The following is a 27,489-nucleotide window of genomic DNA, read 5'->3' on the forward strand; positions in this document are numbered from 1 at the left end:
TATCTACGTCAACAAACAAAACTGCCGTATTTGGAGTGAAGCTAATCCTCAAGTGTATGTCGAAACACCGTTACATCCAGAAAAACTGACTGTTTGGTGCGCTTTATGGGCTGGTGGAATCATTGGTCCGTATTTCTTCAAAAACGATGATGGCCAGAACGTTACAGTCAATGGTGATCGGTATAAAGCCATGATTACTAACTCTTTCATTACTGAATTGAACAATCATGATGTCCAGGAGCTGTGGTTCCAACAAGACGGCGCAACATGTCACACAGCTCGTGCCACAATCGATTTATTGAAAGACACGTTTGGTGACCGCCTAATTTCACGTTTTGCGCCTGTGAATTGGCCTCCAAGATCATGTGATTTAACACCGCTAGACTACTTTCTGTGGGGCTATGTAAAGTCATTGGTCTATGCGGATAAGCCACAAAGCCTTGACCATTTAGAAGACAACATTCGCCGTGTTATTGCCGATATACGGCCACAAATGTTGGAAAAAGTCATCGAAAATTGGACGTCCAGATTGAACTACATCCGAGCCAGCCGTGGCGGTCATATAACAGAAATCATATTTAAAATGTAATGCCACAAGATTATCTTGCGGATAAATAAAATTCATGTCAATCGAATAATCCATCGTTGTTTTATTGCAATTTAAAGTTCTATAGCCGTAAAAAAAACACCCTTTATGATAGGGGAATAAGTGTTGAAATGAATCAACTTGCGTGGCTCCGGGTCGAGAATATTTTTCGGCATCAGATGACGATGACTGTAGAAAGAATTTTGAGTTCCTCTAGTCCTCCCTATTTGAAGGAAAAGTTAATTTTAGGCGTGATATTCATGAGGTTGCCATTAGGCATAGACAGAGGCTTGCGTTGCGTTGCCTAGATTTGGTTCAGCCATGTTTCAGCGTTCCTTCACTTACAATGCAATGAAGTTACGTAATATTTATTTAATTTCATGTGGGATGCTCTCTATTGTTTTTTTATCTATTTTCTGTTAGTATTTTTCTGGATTTTTTGTTTTTTTATTTTGGGGTTGAATGGAGTAGCTTAAGCTAGACTTCGCCCCAATATCATATATTTTTTTTCTCTTACAATAAAGGCACTATTATTATTTTTATTGAGTCATTTCCAATAAATGGAGCAGAGGGAACTACAGCTGACGTAAGAACGTATTGTATGTAACGTTGAGCATTTATAGCTCCGTTTTTAATAAAAAATAATTTGGCCTGTGCTCCTCTCGGCGTACCGGCTTGTTCCTCAATAATTCCTTTCATTTGAATATGTGTACCTATCTACAAAAGAAATCAAGATATCAAGGTGAAATCAAAACTTAAAGATGGCGAAAAGTATGGTCTTTGTAATAAACTGAGCGTTAACTCAACAAATAACTGCTCCACAGGGTGTTGAGAGATTGGACTTTTTTCACCCTGTATGAATAAACTATCAAAAATTTTGGAAAACTTTTATTTAGTTTATTTTTATACCAAAGAATTTATCTTCAATTTGGCTTGGAAAAAATTGAGATCGATGAAAAATTTCGAAAATTCTTGGACAGCGAACTTCAGCAAAATTTTAGGTAGTCGAGTTTTTTTGCCGGTGAGTGTATTCCAAGATTCTAAGATTGTATTCCGAACGTTTCATTGTATACTGGAAGATTAATTATGATTCATTCAAATTCTTATGAAATTAATAATTTATATAAATACCGATGACATGACATGAGTATAGCAGACGAACATCAAATTAAAAACAACCAAAACTAATTTTGGCTAAGATTAAAATGAATACGAACAATCAAAATAAATAGATTGGCTACATACCAAAGGGTTAATAACACAAAATTTAGGAATTGCCTGATTTCAATACATTTGGCATCTATGATTCAGGATCCATGACGTCATACCGTTTGTAAACTAAATATACTGTATAAGTACTCATATTTTGGATCGATGTCAGATTGCAACAGCCCAAGACCGAAATCAATGGAGTGAGTGAGAGAGCTGTGAATTTTTTTTGCAGATAAATTTCAAAATCCAGCAAATTCTCGATTTTAGGCGTTAAGTTCACTTTACTGTTACTGAAATGCAAGTTTAACAAACTGAAGATGTTTTTATTATTTTATGAATAATTACTCTCGTATATGAATGCTTAAACTCCAGGAAACCTGTTAAACCATAAATATCTTAAGCTCACTCCCCTTATGACAATTTTATTGTTGACTGAGGATAAAAGTCACTTCGACCGCTACTGTTTATTGAAGTCAACAACCATCCTTCAGACGTACGTGACCAGAACTATGAACTATAGTCCCATAAACCTGTGTAGGTAAGTGAAGGTAAGAGAAAAATTACCAATATTGCATTCGAAAATTACTCGGATATTTCTCAGGAAAGTGACCGGAATCAGCCAATAAAATTGTTATTGATGGCAACTCCCTCTAAAAACGGTATACCTCGAGCTCGAAGCTTTTATTTGTTGAACAGAACTTTGTCACTTCGTCATCAAATAATTATAACCTTTTTGAGTAGGTGAGAATTGATTCCGACTGGAGTTGTATTAATAATAAGACATTTTTCATGTTTTCATCTTTTTATATTTATATTATATTATAATAGATAGATCTTTTAGTCAAGTACCTAATTCAAAGAATTACATTTTTTACAAGATTTTTCTTTTAAAATAAAACTAAGAATTTCAAATGGTATAAAATGAACTTAATTTCTATAATTTTTCAATATTATATTTCAATATTCAATTCAGGTTCGACTGATATCGAAATGTAAAATCAACACGAAGAAGTACAGTGTTGGCGAAACAATTGTGGTTAATTCTGAAAAATTTGTGGATATTGTTTTATTTTTCTGTTTGAACACGCAGCTCTGATAGAGCTTTATGATAATGAATGGAAAAAAATTCGAAAATTTCAACGCTTAATCTTAACAGTGTCTATAATGGAACATCCTGTATATGAGATGTTATTTATTATAATGTCATGATTGATATTTAATTTATCTAGGAGGGATCTCCTTGAGATTTGGCTAATTATTTTATTTATTTTGCAGAATAAATTTTAATCTAATCCAATCTGTTACAGAAATATTCGGTATTTCATTTCGATAATAATTTGTATGTATTTTGTTAAGTTTTTTTTTGCGTGGATCAACATGAAACTTTGTTCAAAGTCTTAACCCGACCTATTCATTTCCAGAATTCTTTACGATTCTGATGGTGTGATCCGCTTGAAATTTTGAAGAATTGTCGCATTTTGTTTATATCCACACGAAAATCTCAACTCAGTTTTGTAGTCAAGGAAATAGGGTATATTTTTTTTCCGATATTCTCCTTAATTTTTTTTCATTTCTGGTAACGCGATTAACATGAAATTTTGCTTGAGGGTTGAAAAATTGAGTAAAGCAATCTCAAACGTTCCTCTGATATACCCTCGGATATACCGTCTTTTTTACCACATGCAATCATTCAAAATAAGTTTCAATTTTTTTTTCATTATTGATTTCAGAAAAATCACATACTGAAACGGTAAAGACCCCTCTTAACGTCTGAATTTCAAATTTCACATCGATTCAATCAGTAGTTTTCAATATATCAAGAGAATAATAGGCCATTTGATTTGTATATTTTTTTCGATATTCTTCTTGAATTTTCTTCATTCCTGGTGAAGGAATTAGAATGAACTTTCGACTGGGAGTTGAAATTGTTATTTTACATCTGAATGAGAATTTTCACACCTATTCAATCAGTAGTTTTTGAGTTATCAAGAACATAATCGACCATATTTACGGCACCCTTAATTAGATTTTGCCCATGAACGAACACAATAATATATATATTCGGGTTCTTAACCTTCCCTAGCGAAGTCTTCAGTACCCTCGATTCGAGAGTTATCGTGATCACGGCGACCGGCCGGACTAGCAGAATTGATTTTGACCTCTGACATTGTAAGAAAATAACAATATTTGAGCAAAATGGGCACCAAAATACCTCCTGTTAATTTTAACCTTTGTCCTATGTTCCCCGCCACAGAATATATCGATAAAAAATTCTTCTTCTCCTTTCTGGTTAGAAAGGAATTTAATTTTCATTCATTCTAACCAAATAAAAACATTTTGAAGTTAAAAACGCAAATCATTATTTCCTCGAATTATTTTTATTACCATACCTTTTTGTCATAAGTGACATATAAAGGTAACAATGTGCAATTATGTTATTAGACATGATGGTGATATAAATCAAGAACAGTGTTACCTGCACCAAACTTTTATACAACAGGTCGGATATCATTGATGCTTATGATTCACTGAAGGTGTTCAGAATTGAATAATCCCTAATGATTTGTGTATCTTCATCATCTCCTTATTCTTCTTCATCTTCAAAAAACGCTGGGTGATCGTTTATTTCTAAGAATGGGTGAGTCAATATAAATAAATCACTTGTTCTCAAGTCCAATCGTTTTGATAGAAAAAAAACAACACTGCGGCGCCTTTCTGTATAGGAATATAATGTGGAGTTTGATTGTGAACTGAAAATTCATGTTGGTTTTTGATGCCTTTTCTGCGTATTACTGAAAGCGAAAGGACTATTATGTGGAGAATCTGAATTGGACTGATTGGAATCCCCACAACAAAAAACTTGACAATACAAAACAATAGAAGTTTAATATTTAGAATCATCAGAAAAGAGCTGTACAAAAGATAATAAACAGGCAATTCATTTCAATATGTTGGTTTTTTATTGAACCTTAGAACTTTAAGAATTTCCCAAAAAATTATCTGATTTTCCAAACATTTTTACCAATTGATGCAATTTAAAAAAGATATAAAGACATTTCTTACGTCATTTTTGTTCAGTAGGTTATGCCATTCAATCTTGGAATGATATACGCTTCCACAATATTGAGAAATTATTGTTGAATTTTTTATCGAAATAAGTGCTCATAAATACTGAGAAAAATTTCTCAATGTTGTTGAAGTGTATATCTTTCCATAATTAAATGGCATAACCTACTCAGGGATTCACGGCTTGGCTTGATTTTCAAGCTTCTGGGTTTGAGCTTGACTAGATTTCAAGTCAAGCTCAAGTCAAGTAGTAGTTTTTAATCTCAAGTCAAGTATTTATTTATCAAGTGCTTGAATCATATCAAGCTACTTGATTTTTAGCAGTTTTATTGTGTAGTGTCACATCAATAAAAAAGTTTGCATGGTTTGCAAGTTTGGAAAGATAGTTCTGAAACTACCAAAATCTACCAATAGATTTCATAGAAATGTGAGAAAACTACTAATAAAGTCACACTGACGAATGCTTCAGTCTCTCGGCGCTCGAGGAATCCCCCTATTTAGTCTAAGCGCGCACGAAATTGCATAAATATATGCCGTGTGACGCGTGCATATCAAGCTCAAGTAATATCGAGTAGCTTGATATCAAGTCAAACAATAAATATCTAAAATCAAGTCAAGTGCAAGTATATAATTTTTCACGAGCTTGATTTTCAAGTCAAGTAGTTAGTTGAAATGTCAAGCTACTTGGCTCGATGAATCCCTAAACCTATTGTATCTACCAATGATATAAGAAATGTCCAAAAATAATGCACAGTGTTGCCATTAGAACCATTGTCAATTCTATCATTCTTATTGGAAAAACCTATATTTATTCGGATCGGAATTTGTTTTAGAGTCTTTCAGTCTTCGATTTGAAAATTTCCATATTTAAAATGCATTTTATTCCATCCTGAATAACTTTGGTTTTGTGGAGCTTTGTCCTATGTTTCCTCAAATTCTTGTAACAGTCTTAACTTTAACAATTTTTATTCGATTTTATTGATTTTTTTCTGAATTTTTTGTTTCGCTTTTGATTTCTTCAATTTCGATGGAAATTATCACTGATACTTGGATTAAGTAGTAAATTTTTTGATCAAAATTTAAGCCTTGGATTTCATTAGAATTTTGTTTGGGCATTCTAATTGTGACATAAAAGGTTCCATCATTTGGTAGATAATAGTGTCACAAGACCTAAAAGAAAATGAGAAAGCATAGTGTGCCTCACTTTTTTCAGTAAGTTATACTTTATTCGAATTGAAAAATAATATTAACCTATAATATCAAAAATGAGCAATTTAACAGTGTGAAAAAGGATAGCGCCAAATTACCAAAGCATAACATTCGGGCCAAGGTCATTGTATTTCAAAATAAACATATCCGATATTTGACAATAAAGAGATAGTAAATCATATCGCGGAAATTTTTATTTCACAATTCGGAAAAGTTCTACTTGATACGGAAACATACATTTAACTAATGAATCAGAACTACATTTAGTAACAATCATTGACCCTGGCAAAATCAACAATTCCGTCAGTTGTCAGAAATATGAATTTCGATGAAGTACATATGTCACACCTTTATGTATCTATAGTTTCAATCGAGCTATGTAAACATTAAAATTAATTTCAGATCTCTAATCATACGTTTGTATTTAAACATTCAATTATGTCCCTTTCTATTTATTCAACACTTCCTTTAACATAATACTGAAATGGAAAACAATCAAGATCAAATGAATAGATTACAGAAATCAAGTGTTTCAATTTATATGAAAATTGTTGTTTTGATTCGAATCTCTAAGTTTCACCTGTGAAAACAAAGTTCACTTCATATTTATTTTTCATCAATAGGATTTTCCAGAGACTCCCACAACGAATACAAATTTAATTGTAAAAATAATCCATCTTGAATAAAACTGATCAATATCTTATTCTCTTCAACTTGTTTATTGAGTGATTTTATATTATATAATATTCGTTTGTGGATTTTGTTAACAGATGTTGGATTAAATCTAAAGGGTGTTTCCAATTTGAAGGTTTAAACGAATAGGAGTGGTTTTTTAGATGATATAAAGAAAAAATTGAACTGTCACGTGGCGCACTACTGATAATTTGAAAATAAGAAAAAAATTCATTCGAAAACTTTTTGATACCCCGAATTTTTTTGCCACCTTTACAGACAATTTTTTTTATTTCAAGAGAATTGTTCACAATTTATTTTTTCGAAAACTTCATCATATACGAAAAATTTCGAGAAATTGCAAATTACCTGAAAAACAAAGATTATTTTTTATATTTTTTTATTCTCCAGTAAGTTACTTTTAAAAATGTAAGAAATGACAATGTTTCTTCTTCTTTTATTCTGTTTAGGTTTTTGCAAGCAATTGATATGATGTAAACCTCAAACTGTAATGACTGCCAAATTCCAACTGAATATCTTGAAAAATGCAGGTACCTACTATTAGAAAAAAAACATTCAAGAAAATCAAACATTAACACCCTGTATTTTTACAAAGAAGCGTTTAACTACCCATATTATTTATGACATTCTTAATTCCTTAATTAATTTCTTCTTGAAGTGATGTAAATAATCATCTCTCTTCGTTAATACCTCCAATTTACAAACAACCTGTATATTGATATGTAGATTTCATTAACCTAAATAAAATATGTTCTTTAGTTGGATATACCAGAGCAACAAAATGAATCATCCATGAAACATTAAAAAAAAAACATTCGTGATAAAAAATGAGGACATGAGAAATTGTTTTGAAAATCTAATTAGCAGTCATGCGCAATTTGTTTTGAAATTATAAGCATATTTTCAATATCAATAATAATATCAATATAACAGTTTGAATTTAATTTGAATTTTGGTAATTTTTTTAATATTTATTTCATTCAAACAACATATGGGGAAGTAATCCACTTCATACATAATATGTGTCAAGTGTTTTTGAGTTTATATTGAAAAACAATAAGTTTTATAATTGATACATCAAGTAGATCTTAGTATATTCAGAACAATGATCACACTATTGAATTATTCCATCACTTTACTTGAAATTTCAATATTATTTGCATAAATTAAATATTTATTAATTAATTGAGTCATCAAAAATGAAAAAATAACAAATGCCGGTGAAATGTGACAACTAACCTCAAGCAATCTATTTTTATTTTTTATAATCAGAATGCATTCTTCAGTTCTTTCTATTTTTGAAGTTATCCAAAAATGTTGCATTTTCGTCCAACTCGAATAATTTAATTTAAAAAAATTAAATATGATTTTAAATGGGGTGACTTGGCTAAAAAATGAAAATAATCGAGATAGCCAAAGTCATCCCATTTGGAAAACCTACCATCCCCACCCTGTTTTAAAATTTTTTCCAAAATAATTTTTCTTATTGGGGCGTAGATCATACGATTGATGAAAAAAAAAACACTATATAGAAGCAAAATTTACCCCATTTTACTGTACTCAAAAAGTATAATCTGAAGAAACATGAATTTGTGAACTCAAATACCAATTGTCTAATTTATCATATCATAATGGTTTTTCGTTTTCAGTTTATTGTTGAATTTCAATATGAATTCGATAATTATCCAAAAATCTTGAGGTAGTATTTATGAACAAATTAATTTTTAGCTAAACAGACCATTTTAAAGAAATAATCCTGAAACACGTCGATTTTTTATTTTAATTTACCGTATTTCAAAATAATAATCTAATATACAGGGTGAATTACTTTCGAGTAAGGACGTCACATTCTTCATTAGTTAAATTAACAATATTATCGAAAATACTTATTGTCTAGCTGCAATTGGTTTGAATGCAACACCCTGTTTGTTACAGAATATGAAAGAAATTATTTCTTATCAATTTGTTTAGTAATTTATAGGTGTTCAATGACAGTTTAGTACTACAATATTTTGGTATTCGTGAATGTTTTAATTATTGCTTAGATTCAATTTATTATTTTTGTCCACCCTTTACCAATTGAAATCAACATGTGATACATATTTGGAATCAGCTCAGCTAGAGTTATCGGAAAATTGAAACAAAATGGGGGTGTATGGGAGTGTTACATTAAAAAAAATGACGTCATTACTCGAAAGTAATTCACCCTGTATATCAGATTATTATTTTAAAATACGGTAAAAAAAAATCGACGTGTTTCAGGATTATTCCTTCAAATGGTCTGTTTAGCTAAAAATGAATTTGTTCCCTACTTTACGGACACAGTGTATATGCAGTAACATGAATCTGAGTATTTTCAAAAATACAGCATCCAAAACATTAAAAAAAAATTTTTGAAATGGCATCCGAATATTTTTTCGTCATAATAACATCTAATGATTACAATACCCCCAATTCATTGTTAAAACGTTCAAAAAGCATCCTTCATCATAATACGCCTACACAAAACAGCGGCTTCCTTGTGGCAGCTTAGGCAATCATCTCTTGACAAAATTCCTCAACACTCGAAATTTATTTCACATCGTAACGCTCTATAATCCTCGTACGCCATCAACAGTCACGTAGAATCGCAACGAAACTTCGTACCTACCCAAAATCGAACTTTGAAAAAGTCCCCCCTATGGAGAAACAGAAAAGAACATTCGGTAAACAATCAGATCGAACCAGTAGCGTGAAAGAGCGCCACCATTGGCCAGGGAGCTTTTGGCGAACATCCTCATCTAATAGACCGATCTAATAGTAATCCTGCAGGACGATAGCCGTGAAGGAAGAATAGAGAGTAGGGGAACAGTACATAGTCGACAAAGTCGTACTGTATGCTTTCTCGAGCACAGTTTCGACTAAACAAGCCGTGTGAGCGCTTCAAACGTCACCGAGTGTCACCTTCTTACATAAATATAATCTCGATACATTCAAACATGTTGCATTTCAGATAGGTATAGCACGAACTTTGCGGACTAATTTTTTTTTTCGCCGATTTACGATACGTCGCCGAGTGAAGTTACTGTGATAATCTGGTGGACGGTATTTCGCTTGTTTGTCCGGCCATGGCCAACTTGGTTTTTTCGATATTTTTGGTTCTATGCGTGCTCGTTATCAAAAGCGAGGCTAGGAATAGGCCGCCGCTGATAACAGATGACAACAACAGGATGAGGAACAAAGCTGCCGGTGAGTCTCAACATTTTCCGTCTGTCAATAGATTTTTGCAAACTCTCATAACACTCCCACAGCCTCCTCTAACAATAACACCCTCTATTACCCAACAAAATCGATAATTGTAGAAAAAACTAGAGTTCCCTCCTAATCTTATCTAATTTCTACTCAACACTAGCCTAGATACAACCCAAACCTAAAATCTTCGTATTTCGTAGTAAAGTTCTCATAAGGTTGTCTAACTTCAGTCCAGACTGGATCATTTCAAATTTATATTTAACAGAACGCGTCTGACCGTTGCTGTAGTAACCGACTATCGAAAATAACATTGTCTGCAAATATAGAACTGAAGGAGGGCTTCTAAAGAGTTCTTGAAGGAGTGGTATTCCTAACTCAATCTTCATGCCTCGATAGAATTCATAATCGAAAAATTTGGGTAATCAAGCTGGAACAACTGTTTCACTTCATTACTATTTCGAATGCGTTCTTGTAGTTTTTTCGCATTTGAATTCGGTATTACACTATGTGAGAACTTAAATTTCAACCCTACATTTTAAACATATCAGTAAAGATATTAACAGATAGATACTTAACTTAAAGTATGCTGGTAGTATGTAAATATGAAAAATTTGAAGTAAAAAATCATATCATTTCAATATATATTTTATGCTTATTATTACTTAAGTTATGCTAATTAATATTATCGTAATTAGAGTCCTTAGCTGGTTTTGCATTTGCAATGACACCTTCCACAACTAACATATAATTCAAACTGGCGAATTGCACTAATTATGAACTGATTTTTCGGTACAAGCAAATTCCAATGCTATGTTCTTATTTATAATTAGATTCAATTCCGTGGATAGATTTACTGTTTTATGTTCATTGCCTTTGGTTATGAATGGATCAAAACATTCTTATTAGAATTTTATCTCATCATACATTCAAATCTTTTTCATGTTTACAATGTATGTTCTTTTACTGATTCCTAAAAAACATACAAATGGTTTCACGTTTGGATCTTATAAAGTCTACTTGAATTAACTTATATGCTTCCCATATGCTTCGAAAAGAAGCGAATTTAGCAGTAAAAACAAACCCAAAAGCTATTCAAATCAAAAACTTACTTAACATACTTTTCAATACTTCATACTTTTTCAATGTAAAACTTAACATGCCTTTCAATGAAAGAACAAGAACAACTTTAATGTAAGAACAATATATGCATCTCGATAAAATAAAACGTTTCGAATAAAATGTAGGATTACTACAAATGTATCTTATTATTCAAATCGACAGGAGTTGAAGCCGTATCAAACTTATATAGCACTGAATCGTTTGAAAGTAAATCAGTGTTTTTATTGTGCCCCTCGTTGTCCTTTATCACTACGCTTGCATTCACAATTTCTATTTTTAAAGACATCCTCATTTGAGTCCCGATTCAATGTTTGTTTATATTATTCGTAGGGGACAGTCAAATTAAGAAACATCTTAATAAACTCCAATTTGCTGAGCGTCAATGTAGCATACGATTTATGTGATAACGCAAATGAGTTGAGATAGGATAACCGAATAGGAATTACCTCATTGTGACACAATGTTGTTGCAAGCGGAATAATTTTTTTTTTATAAATCAAACATAAACCGATTTTTATCTTTTACACCTGTTCCACATCGGAAGTAGGAATCCTTGAAAATAGATTTGAAATTTCACAGTTTTTACATCTTTTGAAAGACAAAAGTACACAAAATATTCTCACAGATATACAGGCTGTATAACGGAAGTATGAATATTTTATTTATTTAACAAATTTTTTAAATAATTACTTATAATGAATTCAAAGGGAAAAATATTCTTTTACAAAATTCTATATTGATTACTGCAGTCGTGTTGCAATTTTTTATTAGATTAGTGGGATCAATGCTGGTTTTTAAAGCATGTTTAATGAGAACTTCTCCGTTAGTTGCTAACTATAATTGAAACGTAAATTGTGATAATTTTATGAAAGTTGTATATCCAAACAGTTTTTGTATTGCATAAAATAATTCAAAAACTGCATTGAATGGATAAACAGAAAGTTTATTTATCGCTATTTCTGGTCGACTTTTAATCGTAAATTCAAATTCTTGCGAATAAAAATTCAAGAGATAGTAAACTCAATGAATAATTAATTTCAATCAAGCTATACAACATCTAGATTAGATATATCTTCTGGAACATAAAAAAAAACTACTTTCCCATTGGATAGACGAAAAGTTATGTATTTTCGAATTTCACAATAATATTATTGACTAGAAGATGAGTAATACTGAAATTATCAGATATTCCTTATAATTTATGGAAGCACAGAAATAATATATGATAATTAATGAACTAATAATATCAATATATTCAGATTAACCAGAATGAGGGTTTCATTAAGAGTTTCAGGATTTTTTTTCATCGTAAAAATTACCATAATCCAATGCACTACTGTGACTTTTTGTCTGATCAAGTCGTGAAATTCTTTTCCATATTGAATGACGTAATATTTTCTGAATTGATAAAGGAAATATGTACGTGGTGTAAGCATCCTCTGGTATAGTAGCAAAAAGGTCTAGATTCTCCAATGATAGCGTCTAGAGTAGATCATGATTCCAAATAGAAAGAGCACAGTTGTTTCTGTTTCTGAGACAAAATCGAATCATCAATCATATGAATTAAACATCTCTTAATTAGCGATCTCCAAGTGAATGAAATCATCTCCCTCAATAGTTAAATAAAGCGGATAAAAATTAAACGCAAATTGTAAACGCGACAACAAGAAACAAAGATTGCACACTACACTGCTAAACATAAACTAAGGAACATCCAATCGTTTCGAAAATTTTTCCACGGAATATTTTCTAGTAATTATTTGAATTTCCTACTTAAAGAATGTTGAAAAATTTATGTGGAAATCAACGAATTAAAAAATTAAATATTTCGACAAATAATTTACTCTTTATTCATTGAACATCTAATGAAGTTATAGGGATAACTCCAGGACTCGTAGATCAAAAAACGAAAATCAGTTTCATCCATATCATCAAAATTTATGTCCTACTTTTCCAGTTTTTTACAAGACAATAAATTATTCGAACATGATTTGAGCTGCTAATAAATTTCGAAAGTTGAATTTTTCCCAGCAAATTTTCTGCTTGTGGTTTCTTGCCCGAATCGGCGATAACTTCAAGAATGAAATAAAGTCTGGTTCTATCAATTATGTTATTTGAGCTGGCAAAAACCTACAAATCTTTTTGGTTTTTCCCATTTTGATAGAATATAATATAATGAGTGACATAGAAAAGGACAACCAATATTAAGGAAGTTATTACAACAATATTTTGTATAAATGTATCTTAATGTATTAATAATGTATGTATGTGTAATAATGTATTAATTTATTGAAATTTTAACCGTTGAAAGGAATGAAGAGTATAATAGTTGGGTCTCCATGACATCTTATGCACTCAGAAACACGTCTGGGCATAATCCTAATCAGTTGATTGATTTCCTCTTGAGACTAATTGTAGACCTCATGCCGCAAGAGTCTATGGAGGATGAGTTGAACGAGATTATCGTCTTCCCATAATATCCCAGATGTGTTCAATGGGTGAAAGATCGGGAAATCTAGCGGGCCAAGGCAACAAAGACTTTTTTGTCTTAAAAAGGGCTCTACTTATATTTAGGGGTACACTTAAGTTTCACATTTGCTCTGATTAGTCTTTCAGATAACTTGGCTAATTGCTGTTTTTCACACTTCCATTTCTTTGATAATCTTATTAATATCAATGTTTGAATTGAAGCAGGGTGATATTTCAAAATCCTTTAAACATATGAAATATAATTTTCGGGGATCATGCTCGATGTTCAAATTGAATTCGTTATTGAATCAAATCGAAAAATTCAAATTTAATGTAATAGTTGAATTTAAATTTTTAAAATTCCTTCAACATAGTAATTTCAATCTTTCAAATTTATTTATCATCAAATTGAATTTATGATTTAATTAAATTGGAAAATTTTAAATATTGTAATCATTAGATTTAAATTTTTAGAATCCTTTCAACTCAGTTATATCAATATTTGAATTGAATTTATTATTGAATTGCATTAAAAAGTTTGAATTCAATATAACAATCAAATTTAAATTTAAAATCATTTCTGCATATAGTAATTTCAATCTTTCAATTCAACTCATTATTGAATTGAATTTATTATTTATTAATTGAATACAAAAAATTTAAATTATTGTAATCATTGAATTGAAATTTTTATAATCCTTTCAACATGGTTATTTCAATGTTTGAATTTAATTTATTATTGAATTAATTTAAAAATTAGATTTCAATATAACCATCAAATTTAAATTTAAAATCATTTCAGCATATAGTATTTCCAACTTATTATTGAATTGAATTTAGGTATTATTTAATTGAATTAAAAAAATTTGAATCATTGTAATCATTAAATTCAAATCCTTCTAGTCCTTTCATCATGGTTATTCCAATTTTTGAAATGAAATTATTATTTAATTAATTTAAAAATTTGAATTCAATATAACAATCAAATTAAAATTTAAAATCATTTTAGCATATAGTATTTTCAAACTTTCTATTCAACTCATTATTGAATTGAATTTATTATTTAATTGAATTAAAAAATCGAATTATTGTAATCATTAAATTCAAATTTTTATAATCTTTTCAACCTGGTTATCTCAAAGTTCAAATTGAATTTATAATTGAATTGATTCAAAAATTAATTTATCATTAAATTGAATTTTTCATTTGATAGAATTAAAAAAATTCAAACTATTGTAATCATTAAATTTAAATTTTTATAATCCTTTCAGCATAATAAAATCAATGTTTAAATTGAATTGAAAAGATTAAATTCAACATAAAAATAAAATTTAAAATTAGATTAATTTCAACATATATTTGTCGAGCAGTGTATTTACAACTCCAGACTTCGTCTCTGTCTCCCGTCAACCAGCTGAATCATCCGGAAAAGAAGTAACGAACATAATATCGAGCTTTGAATGAACAAGCGGCAACTGGTTTTGATTCATTATGCGAATTTGGGCAGACTGCGATTATGTCTTGGATGTCAAAGGTGACACTGACTAGTCCACTAATAAACTGTTAGAATCGCTTTTGATTATCAGCCATCATCTCAATGGGTGTAGAACCCGTTTCTGCAACAGCGAAACTGCCAATTCAGATATCGTGGGATCGACGTGTGTGTGTGTAGTTCCTCCTTTTGCAATGGCCCCATTTGAATATATTGAAATTTCAAATTTATTCTTCTCACGCTACTATTCCGAGCCCCGTCTGTAAACATAAGGTTGTGTGTGAGGAATGACGCGAAGTAGGAGCTTTTGAGCGTTTGTACTTAAAATTCTTACCTGAAAATTTGGAATAAAGTGGTCACTCTCACAGATGCTGACCCTAAGCAACAATTTTTGACTTTCAATTAAAAAAAAAATTCTAAAAAATATTTATTAACCCAATGAAACATTGGCGTTTTCAATATTCTTTTTGAAAATAATATAAAAAAATAGTTTCGACAAATATTTGAATGTTAACAACAATTGTTTTGCCAACACTGTGACTTCTTCAGATTTATTTTACACTACGACTTTTATCAAGTAACAACCTGATTCGTTAAATATTCTATTCGAATGATTTTTGATTCTGATGACGAGATGAACATGAAATTTCTATAAAGCTTGAAATTATTATTCTTCATCTACACGCAAAATTTCAACTCCGTCGTATCTATCATTATTCCTCATTTTATTTTTGATATTCTGTTCGATTTTTCTATGATTCTAAGATTGTTGTTTTATTTTTAGTTGCTAAATATCAACTCAACCGGGTTCGTTATCTCTGAATATTTTTTTTCCAATATTCTTCTTGAAATTTCATCGGTTTTGATGACGGTATCAATTTTGCAGGATATTTGAAATTATTACATATCCATGGTGAGATCTGGTGTCACTATTATATAGAAAGTATTTTTTCCGATATTCATATGGAATTTTTTCTGGTAAAAGCAATCGAAATGAAATTTTTTCAAAGCTTGAAACTTTTATTTTGCGTCTGAGTGTGAAATTTCATTTCGATCAATTCAGAATTTTTGAATGAATTTATCCGAGAATTTTGCCTCAATCATTCAAAAACTCGCTACTTAGTGGCGCGTTTTCGAATTTTGAAAATATTTATTCATTCTACATTCATAATAATAGTTATTTATGATAATGCAGAAGGTATTGATATTCTTCCAAAAATGTCAAAATTGAAGAACTAGTGGCGAAGTGAAAAGTTTTTCATGAACGAGTGGTGAAATGATGCGAAAATTAAACATTATTTTGTCTAATTCATTGAATTTTTGTTGAAATTCATGGAATATTTCCATAAATATAGTTCAGTCATTTTTAAATTGAAAAATGTAGGTTTGTAGAACAGTTTTCTGTATCAAAAATTGGGCAGATAGATAGATAAATTCGTGATATAAGAGTTCCGAGTACCAACATATAATAATAAAATATAACCATGAAATCTGTGTTAATCTGGGATATGCTCGCACGATTTTGTTCTACAAGAAGAATGAACAAATATGTCGCAGAACTAGAAAAACACAATTTAGAACGTCCATATTTAGAAACCACCTACTCGAGGCGTTCGAGTCAAAGCTACCCAGAAAAATTCTAAGATACTCCGTTCGATACTTATCGTGTTTACTGCCGACCGGACGGGTAGAATTGAATTTAACCTTGAATTCGTCAATAGTGAATCGGACCTTATTCTTTAGGAACTTTACCGAGAGAAAAATCTAAAAATAAAATAATAAATGGCATAAATGATGTTCTGTTCGGGGAACGAGTGCTTGAAAACGAGAAACGTATTGGCCAACCACAAAAGTTGGAAAAATTAATTTTTTTGATGATTTTAGATTGATAAGTGCACCCAAAAACCACGAAAAATTTTAGTAAGATGGAAACAAATAGTAATAGGTGGAAAAACATAAGAAATCAACTTTATATACACAAAATGGATATTTAAAAATCCTACTTTTTATAAATTGATTTGAATTGCCGATTCTAATTCCATGAAACATTTGAAACAACGAGACCTAGATTTTGGCAAAGCATTGGTCCTTCGATATTAACGATATTCCATCAAGTATTAGCGCATTCTAAACAATCACAAAGTGATAATAGTAAAGGAAAAACGTAATTAATCAAAATTTTCAGATCTCCTCTAAAAATACTCCAAGACCGTCGCCAAAAATCGCGTGATATGAGTGAATCATTTATTTGTGCTCTACTTTATTTTAGCTGCGTAAATTTTGAGTTGTTGATGCTGTAATTCGCCGAAAAAATGAAAAACAAATAACTCGATGGGATATTGTATTGTGTTTCTAGCAGATGATGAATAATTATGATTAGGAACCTTATCGATAATAAGGAGTCGCCACAATTCTACAAATACTTAATGATGAGAGTTGGTAGTATGTATTTATGGACCAAATTTGACACTTTTGAATGAGAATTAGTACTTCTATAATACTTAGATTAGATAGAGGAAACAATTTTCACGAGAATCTCATTAGCGAAAACCGCAAGTTTCATAGCTATTACCGTTAAATATTTACAGGGTGTTTTGCGAAAATGTTAATTTTGCTCTAACTTTTTTTTGTTGAAAATTTTTCATTTCAGTAAAAACCGTTTTGTATCAACTTTTTACGTGAAATTCAATTTCCTTAATTGAATTTTCCGCAATCTGATATTTCATGAGATATCATTATTGAAATATTTTAAAAAATGGGGCATCCCGTTCAATTCTACATATTTCGATAGAGCTGAAAATTACTATCTAAGTCATGTTCGATGTTCTAACAGGTAACTAGCTAGGTTACCTAACCTAACATCTATGGACTTTTATCTTTAGGGAAGATTAAAAGATATTATATAATAAAAGACGTAAGGTCAGGCAACCTAGCTGGTCACCTGTTGGTACTTCGAACATGACTTCAGAGAAATATCGAACGCATTGAAATTTTTGAAATTCGTCATAGTGTGCAAAACGAAAGCACTTTTGGGTTGCCCTGAAGTACCTTCTTGGCCGGTAATAGTGAAACTGATGGAAAAATTTGAGCTTTTAGGACAAGTTAGGGATGTGAAGATTCGAAACCGTGTGCGTCGCTCAAGAACAACTGAGAATATTACTCCTGTAGTTCGGAGTATGAACGAAAACCCAGAATGTTGATTCCTCGTTGATTTTTCGAACAAGGAATTTCTCCAAGAACATTACACTGTATATGCATAAAGACTTAGCTCTGAACTTTCATTTTCAACAAGACGGCATAAGATGCCATAAAAGCAACAAATCGAAATTTTTCAAAAAAATATCCCTGGTCTTGTTATTTCTCGAAGAGGTGATCACAATTGGCCACCAAAATCTTGTGATCTAACACCTTATAATTTTTTCTTTGGTGTCACGTGAAAGATAAGGTCAATGTCAATGCACCACAATCGATTCAAGACCTTAAAGATGGAATTTGTGAAGTTATCAAGGACATACAGCCGCAAATGTACGAATTGGTCAGTAGAAATTTTGCCGATCCCCTCATCAGAAACTAAGAAAATTCGAAATTCAGAATATCGAAGGAAGTTACCCAATATTTCAGTGACAACTAATTCAAACTGTGGTCTCCAAGGACATAATGGACACATGAACGAACGTATGTTCAAAAGCTCAAGACCCCTCGAATTTTTACGTAGTTTTATCCAAAGAGCTCTTTTAGTTTCCGATAAATTTTCTGCTCGAATGGACTAATTTTTTATCGAATTCTACGAATCTCAAAAGATTTATTGTGATATAATCAATAAACCAATAAGTCTTGACCTTTCATGCAGTGCAATATGTAAATATAGATGTAGATAAATAGACAAATTCCACGTAACTAACTGCCAGTAAAAGACTCGATTCGCAAAAACCCAGACGCTGACCTTGATCACAGATTTCCTAATCCGAAATACTCTAAGCTTCCTTCTATTTTCTCAATTCTGATCCTGAATGACGAGTCTTTTTCCACAGGAAGTTGCATCATTATTACAACCGTGACAAATTCTTACGTTTATGAGTGCGACCGAATTTTGCGCCAATACCTGTGCCAAAAACACGAGACTGATTTATAACTCATTGATAAAATAAAAACATCTCCCTTTCGGTAAACATTTCGAAAAGTCCCGAATTTCACTCTCGTTCCCCCCGATAAATCCAGTATTAATACGTCGTTATTAATTTTTTTTTGGCGCACTTATTAAAACGTAAATGTCACTGCCGCAATTGTTTGGAATCGATTACTCTTGCATGTTTACAAAACATTTTGAGGTATATCCATTCATAGTATTCACTTCGTAGAAATTATGCTCAGTTTTTGGAACGAACAGCGATCGCATTTGTTAACAGGTCTTCATTTTGTAAGGACAGGAATTTTATTCCCTACGCCTCTACTATAATTTCTCCAGTTTTCTACTGTTGTTCATTTAGGAGAGTTTTCTCTGCATGACACTATTTTCCTCTATTTGATTCTTTGAAAGTGGTATTTTCTCTTTTCTGGCTTGTTGGAATTTATATTATCTTTCTTAATTCTCGTGCGATTTTAGCGTCTCCATTGTCTTCTTTATTTCTTTGTTTACTATTTCCTCAATAGTTCTAATTTTCAATTCTTTTTGGTTGCTAATATAATGGGGCGTCAACCGCTATTTTGGTTACTGTATTTAGTGTACTTTGTAACTCATCTTTCTTATTGTCTTTCGTATTATACCAGGTTACTCCTGCATACGTAATGCTTGGTAACAGCTCTATTTTTATTTTTTTGAGCTTGTTTTCTGAGGAAAGTTTATTTTTTGGGTAGAGTCTCCCGTACAATTGCCTTGCCTATTTTCCGTTTTCTTCTATATGTTCATTCTTTCATCTAGAATTATTTTGCTTCCTTTTTCTTTTCTATTGTCTGATTTTCTATTTTGACGTTCCCTGCTTTCCTTTCCTTTACTGTTGCTCCTCCGAAGTAGATGGCAACTGTTTTCGTCGTATTCACTTTGAATTTCCATTTCTTGAAGTTTTCCAACAGTTTATCAAGGTCTATCTGTGACAGTTTTGATTCGCATTCAACTGTAATAGTAAATGGCGGTGTCATCTGCAAACTGGGCTATCTTGCATCTATTCATTCTTGGTATGTCTGCCATATATTAATTGAACAACAGCGGTCCTATCACCGATCCTTGGGGAACACCGACTTCAATTTCTCTAATCGTGGACCTGGTACTATCGATATTAACTCTAAATTTTCTATTTCCCATCAGGTATGATTTCATTAACCTCGTATGTTTGGTTGGAAATTTTATCAGCTTCATTATGTAAATCAGACCTTGACGCCACATTTTATCAAATGCCTTTTCTATATCCACAAATATTGCACCAGTAGATAGGTTCATTGATCGCATTTGTCAATACGTTTAAGGAAAAAGGAATCTGCAATATCACGTCAGAATTACATTACAATGTCTGTAATTCTCGAATTTTGAATCGAAAATATTCTAAAATGATGGGGTTCGACTCACTGATGATGAATCCGTCCTTGAATTCTGTGGATAATAAGGAATAGAAAAGACCTAAAAACTGGTAGACTATTATAGACTCTTGGATCAATGAATTTGATAAATTCATCGGGTTTATCGATTACATTCACTCTTATTATCACTTCTCATTTTTATTCACTCTTTATTAATACTTCAGCTTTCGCAACTTATGTTTTCCTTCTTCAGCAGGCTATAATAAAGAAATTAATGGGCTCATGCAGTCCTATCCTTTCGATGCTCACACCACCGAGATTACTCATAATTCGATAATTATTCTGTTTCAAATTTTTCCAATATGACCCCAAAACAAAACGAAGAATCAAGCTTCAGTTATAAATATGAAACATAAAATGCGGTTATGCACAACAATAACTGAAACACGGATCCATGGGAAGATACCTGCAGAAAGAGGCTGGCATATGATATAAATTTTACCTAGGCGGCTATTTGATTTGAAACCGCTGGCAAGGCTTATTAGGCGATAAGCGTTCATTGCGAGCAAACTGCAGATACGTGATCTGCACCACAATGCCGAGAGCTGCAAGCCGGTATATATATGCCATGTTCGCAAAAAACAGCAGAGCTGCAGAACGGCCTCTAAAACAACCTTGTATTTATGAGAAAATTATAACCTAAGTGGAACATTGAACGATTGACAAGAATTCCTTCTCGTTTTGTCTCGTTTCGGTGGTACCGGCTACTTTTGTCAGGACGTTCCATAAGCTCATCACGAATAGGGCAAGATCCGTCAGACGTTACTTATTTCCACGAAATATGCCAAACATATCAACGACACATTTTGATGAATAAAAAATAAGTACCTAACTTCGGAGTAGTACGTATAAGTACGACACATTTTGTTAATCAAAAAATACTTATTCTTGCTTATTTCCTGATTGACACAATGTGTCCTACTACTGAGTAGTATTGGTACGGCACATTTTGTTGATCACAAAAAGCTTATTAGTGCTTATTTCCTGATTGACAAAATGTGTCGTACTGTGTAGTGCAAAACAGAAAATAAGTACATAACTTCGGAGTAGTAGGTATAAGTACGACACATTTTGTTGATCAGAAAATAGTTATTAATGCTTATTTCTTGATTGGCACAATGTGTCGTACTGGGTTGTATTAGCACGGAACATTTTGTTGATCACAAAAAACTTATTAGTGCTTATTTCCTGATTGACAAAATGAGTCGTACTGTGTAGTGCAAAACAAAAAATAAGTACCTAACTTCGGAGTAGTAGGTATGTGTACGACACATTTTGTTGATCAGAAAATACTTATTAATGCTTATTTCTTGATTGGCACATTTGTGTCGTACTGGGTAGTATTAGCACGGAACATTTTGTTGATCACAAAAAACTTATTAGTGCTTATTTCCTGATTGACAAAATGTGTTGTACTGTGTAGTGCAAAATAGAAAATAAGTTCTAATAAACATTACGTCATATTTTGTAATTGATAATGTAAAATAACTGCATAGTACGACACATTTTCTTCAAGTTCAAGATTTCAGGGCAGCCAGACTACTTCGTTATCAAAAAAATGTATCGTATTCCGAAATGTGGCTTTCTCAGTACTTCATATTTTCTTAATCAGAAGGTAAATCAAGATCTCTAGGAAGCTAGACGTAAATTATTTTTTTATTAACAAATATATCGTAATAATAGTAGTACGACACATTTTGTCAATCAGAAATGATGCTTCTAGTCCAAGATGCCAGAGCTGCCAGACGTTACTTATGTTCTTATCAATAAATGTGTCGTACTTAGTGCTGTCAATACGACACATTTTTTTGTGCTGATACTGATTACGATACATTTTGTTAATTAAATCCGAAACTTATTTTAACTACTGAAGAATCTTGATCCGAATATACCATAGAACAAAAAGGTTCTGCTGACGGTATTTCAAATTCGCGTTATGGTCTCTTTAATGACCAACATTGCGTACAGTGTGGATCATAAACAGAATTTCCGCCAACTAACGTAACCGGAGTTTGAAATATCTACGTACATTCAGCTGTTAACCTACATCGAAGAAATTTAGTTGTTTTTATCGTGCACCCAATGTGATTTATGTTCTATCTCGAGAATGGTTCCATTATCGTCTTCTAACAGGGGTATCACGGTATTTACGGTCATCATAATTGCTACCGTGGTACCTATCCATAAATTCTTTAGATTTTCACTAGTGCTCAACGTTAAGGATTCGTGACGTTGTCGTCAGACGTTTATTTTTGTGTCGTTGTTACATCTGAGACAATAAACATTGAGGTGGACATGAAATGTCAATCTAAAGCAATGAAGAAGGACGATAGTGTAATTGAATAACACTCATTTGATGGTCATAGAAAAATGTTCTTTTTTATGGAGTCGACATAAAGAATTTCCAAATTTCGAAATCATACCTTTTATTCACTTATAAACTAGAAATGGAAATCGTTAGCGATTGAAATACAGCCAACTTAAGGAAATGGAATGAACTAATTGAGCTCCTATAGAAACATTAAGTTGGTGCCAAGATCAAATAATTGATAATGTTTATCGAAAGAGAACTGTAAAGAGATAAGATTTTTCACCTTTTTATAGAGTTAGGTAATTTGAGATTAAATAAGTGTATGTAGTTCAAGTCTGGTGACCTACAGTTCATCAAACATGTGGATCAGCGAATCTCAAACAATAGCAAATCAGTGAATGAAGCCTTTGAGCTGGTCTTACCAAATCGGAATACTGAATAGTCAGTATACTTTTGTTGATTCACTTATTACATTTTATCTTATAATTTTTTTATTATTGTGGTCATGAGCAGTATAGCATGAATTCTTCTTGAATCAATTTTCTTGCTTATGAAGACGAATTTATCTTTTGAAAAATTGGAATGTATGTACCGGGTTTTTCACCATAATTTGACTCCCCCTTTAACTTTGTTATTGAAAGAGGTACAAAAAAATGTTTTCTACAAAAGTTTCACGAAATCGACTAGTGTTTTCTGAAATGATTTCACAAAACGAAATATATAAAGAGTGGCCAACATATTGATTGCAAAATTTGTTCAAATGTAACACCCTGTATATTTTTCTATATTTCACTAGCTCTTTTCCCCCTGATTTCGAATATATAACATATATTTGATCTATCTCTCGTATTCTGAGTACCACAGAGTTTCAAATTTTAAGAACCACCTAGCATGCTCAGTAAATAGTTTTCAAATGGTAGGCTGTGATAACTCAAAATGCCTTTTTGAGTTTTCTCGTTGGCAACGATATGACATACGTTTTTCACTAAGAATTTAAATAGGATGATTTGGACGCAACTCCATATATTCTCTCCATGTAGCTTTCTTATTTTTATTGTTCTTCATAAAGTGAAGATATTTAAAGTTTTTCCGCTTCTGTGAAGTGCATATTCGATTAATAGTTTCATTCAATGACAAACGTATGTCATATATCGTTGCCAACGCTATAACTCAAAAAAGGATATTTTGAATTATCGCAGCCTTCCATTTGAAAACTGATTACTTAGCTTGCCAGGTGGTTCTTGAAATTTTAAACTCTGTAGTACTCAGAATGAGAGAGATAGGCCAAACATATGTCATATATTTGAAATCAGGGGAAAAAGAGCTAGTCAAATATAGAAAAATATACAGGGTGCTTCATTTGAAAAAATGAAGTTGCAATCAATATGTTGGCCACTCTGTAAATATTTCGTTTTGAGGAATCATTTCAAAAAACACTGGTCGATTTCGTGAAACTTTTGTAGAAAACATTTTTTTGTACCTCTTTCAGTAACAAAGTTAAAGGAGGGGTCAAATTATGGTGAAAAACCCGGTACATAGATTCCTCCAAAGGAGTTCTGTTGTCATTTTGGCAATTGGGTTTCTTGGTGATTAAAAATAATATGTAACTATGCTTCATTTAATCCTGGTATTTTTGTTATAGCCTGTCAGTAACCGAGCTAAACAAATATCAGAAAATCGACATCACAGTCTCATTCACAGTTGAACCACGTCCAAGCAATTGTAACACCTTCAGATTTCTGATGGAACGATATCAATACGGAACATTTGCTCCAGTTGTTCAAAATAATGCATCCGATAAATTTGAGAACCTCTGAATTAATATTATTTCGAATGACCGACTAGAGTGCTAAGTTTCAACAGTATGAGGCGCCAGATAATTATAGAAACAATAACAAATAATAAAGTTTCAGTCAGCAAAACAAACATACAATGCGAAATCGTTATTGCTGAGAACAGGAAGGTATTTTATTTGCACACTGAACCGAAAATAATCCACCTCTATATACGTTTCTGTTGTTTTCACACATAAGATGGTTTTCATTCAGCTGCAACAATCCAATTTCTTGAAAAAACAATGTACAAACTGAATCTCAGGTAGAAGTATTAGTTGGGAAGGAAGGAAAAACATATATTTGTATCAATTATTAACTAGCTATGTAAATAAATTATATACATAATTTTAGAATTGAAAACTTCAATAGTTATGGTGCGTTAAAATTTTTAAGATGATATATTTGTTGTGTGAGAATATTTGGATATTTTTAGTGGGAATACTTAAAAATTATTCAACCAGCGGAAGAAATATCATCGTGAAGAGGCAAAAGTAAGTGCAGAATCACTGCCTAAGAAGTCACGTGAGAGATGTAAAACCAGTATCCTCTATTTTGCAATTTGCACCTATAAAAGAAAGTTCTAAATGTAAATGATGATTATCTTCCAGTTTTTTTGCCAGAAAAAACATCTCCATGAAAATGTCAACTAATGATAAATTCATTTTGAATTAACTTATATTTATATTATTTCCCTCACTTCGAAGGACTTCAACTCGAAATCAAAAGAAGAAAACTCTTGATTTTTGCTACAAATTGATCTCAACATCTTTTTAATCTATGCAGAAGTACCCTGTTGTTGATTTACGAATTGTAAAGTATTGATTTTTGTCTTCACATTCACTTCGAATATCTGAAAACATTTTTTTCCGACTTTTATCGGGTATCGTCGATGAGTGCGAATTGGTTATTTTTTTCCAATTATCTATCGTGATTCACACCGATAAAAATATCTGACATGGAATAAATATTTTTTCTGGTTCTAATTCCCTGCTTTTGATGGAGATTTGTATCATTTCTTTGATCTGGCAACAGTGATCCATACCAAAACAGCGTCTCCTCGTTCTCTACACATGATTTGAATATGCACATAAGTGTGGTATGTGCCAGAAATATTGCTCTGTTTCCAAAAATACATAATCTTTCTATAAAATCTTTGATCTGGCCGATCTAACATAAATTCGATGAAGAGAGGCAGATTTCTTGTTTTGCAAAATATAGGTAGGTTTATTCTGATACGAGAACAGCTCATCTAACAAATATTCAAGCATGCGGGAACTCGTAAGTTTTGAAATATACTGCATTACTACTGAATAAATTGGGAGGCGTTTCTGTGGTCTGAACATTGAACTTTGCCATTTGTTTTTTTAGCAAGAATGCAGGAACAACAATAAATATATGGGTTTCTGTATTTGGAGAGGAAAGGTTTTTTGCGCTCTTGCAGGCTATCATTCTTTTCAAATGCATGTAATTTTCGAATTTAGAGCAGATAATGGTTTCAAATTATGTTCCGTCGAATTTGAATATACTGCAGGAAGATGCGCAATCAGAATAACCAGAGGTTCATCACTATATTGGAAGATGTTCTTGATCCTTGAAGTAAATGCTAATAGGACATTTTACTTTACCACAAGTGTGGGATTTGATTATATTCATTTCATGGAAAAATTAGCAATGGAGTGGTGTTCTGATCACCATGTTTCGATTAATTCTGATTTAAAAGAACAGTTCTGCGGGAACGATACTTTGTATTGCCTTTTATCACTCTTCCAGTCTTCCACCCATGATTCCAAGTTGACCTAATTGTTCCGATAGATCAATTGTGCTACTATATAAAAAAATTTCTTCTCATATTATTCAACATCTAAGGAGTGATCGACCAAATTAAATTTTTGCAATAATTTTGAAAGCAAAGACGTTGATAATGAAAAGACCTTTTACAGGCGCATACCCATTTGAAAAATTGGGGGTTGTCTTTCGAAGGGGATTCCATTTAGGATTAGCATTTTTACGAAGAAAAATGATGATTTAGAATTTTAATTTGACGTGTTTCGGGATTTTCCATTAATATTTATAGCAATCAAGATAATGAATTAATGAATTTATTCCATTTGACTTTTAAACACAGCATATGTGAAAAGATATATCATATACGAACATTAACAACTAAATTAACAATTAAATTTTTTGGCTATTTATGGATTTATTTGGATGGTGATTCCAAAATAAAAAATATATCAATATTATCAAGTAGAGAATAAGGAGAAGATATAAATTGTTTTTTTTATTATTTTATGTTAGAAAAAAAAATTGTGCTAGCCGATATTATAGCGTTAAACTTTTCTTCTTGAAATCCCCTGAAGATTCACATTTTTAAGGATCAGTATTTCATTTTGAAAAACCCTGTATAGTGGAATATACCAAAATGGGAATATTGACTCTACCAAGCAAACATATTTATCTGTATGTGCTTTTTTGTTTCTTCAAGAATATTGTTTCCAAAAACTGAAGGCAATTGTGTTGAAAGTACATATTACGTAATTCTATTTTGATGGTATGTGACATGGTAGGTTACATCAGTAATTTGTAATTTCGTTTTTTGTTACTAAATACTTTTCAAATTATACTGTCTATTTGTCCACTGCCATCTATCACTATCAGTAGTATGTTATATTTTCTGCAGAAAAAATTATATCTT

At 31.6% G+C, this 27,489-nt stretch overlaps 1 protein-coding gene across 6 annotated transcripts in view; it reads left to right on the top strand.

Annotated features, from left to right (window-relative positions):
• LOC123681349 (dorsal-ventral patterning protein Sog) overlaps window positions 1-27,489 on the top strand; it is a 95,330-nt gene that overhangs the window by 7,065 nt on the left and 60,776 nt on the right. The window contains exon 1 of one of the 6 annotated variants that reach the window (XM_045619709.1): window positions 9,578-9,994. The exons of 2 other annotated variants lie outside the window; for them this stretch is intronic. In XM_045619709.1, coding sequence (XP_045475665.1) covers window positions 9,874-9,994 — 121 coding nt within the window. In that variant the 5' untranslated portion in view covers window positions 9,578-9,873. Of the gene's footprint in view, window positions 1-9,577; window positions 9,995-27,489 lie in introns of those variants that run through there. 3 more of the 6 variants (XM_045619708.1, XM_045619711.1, XM_045619710.1) reach the window with 3 other exon arrangements.

The sequence above is a fragment of the Harmonia axyridis genome, chromosome 5 (assembly GCF_914767665.1).
Source record: "Harmonia axyridis chromosome 5, icHarAxyr1.1, whole genome shotgun sequence".
Classification (NCBI taxonomy): domain Eukaryota; kingdom Metazoa; phylum Arthropoda; class Insecta; order Coleoptera; family Coccinellidae; genus Harmonia; species Harmonia axyridis.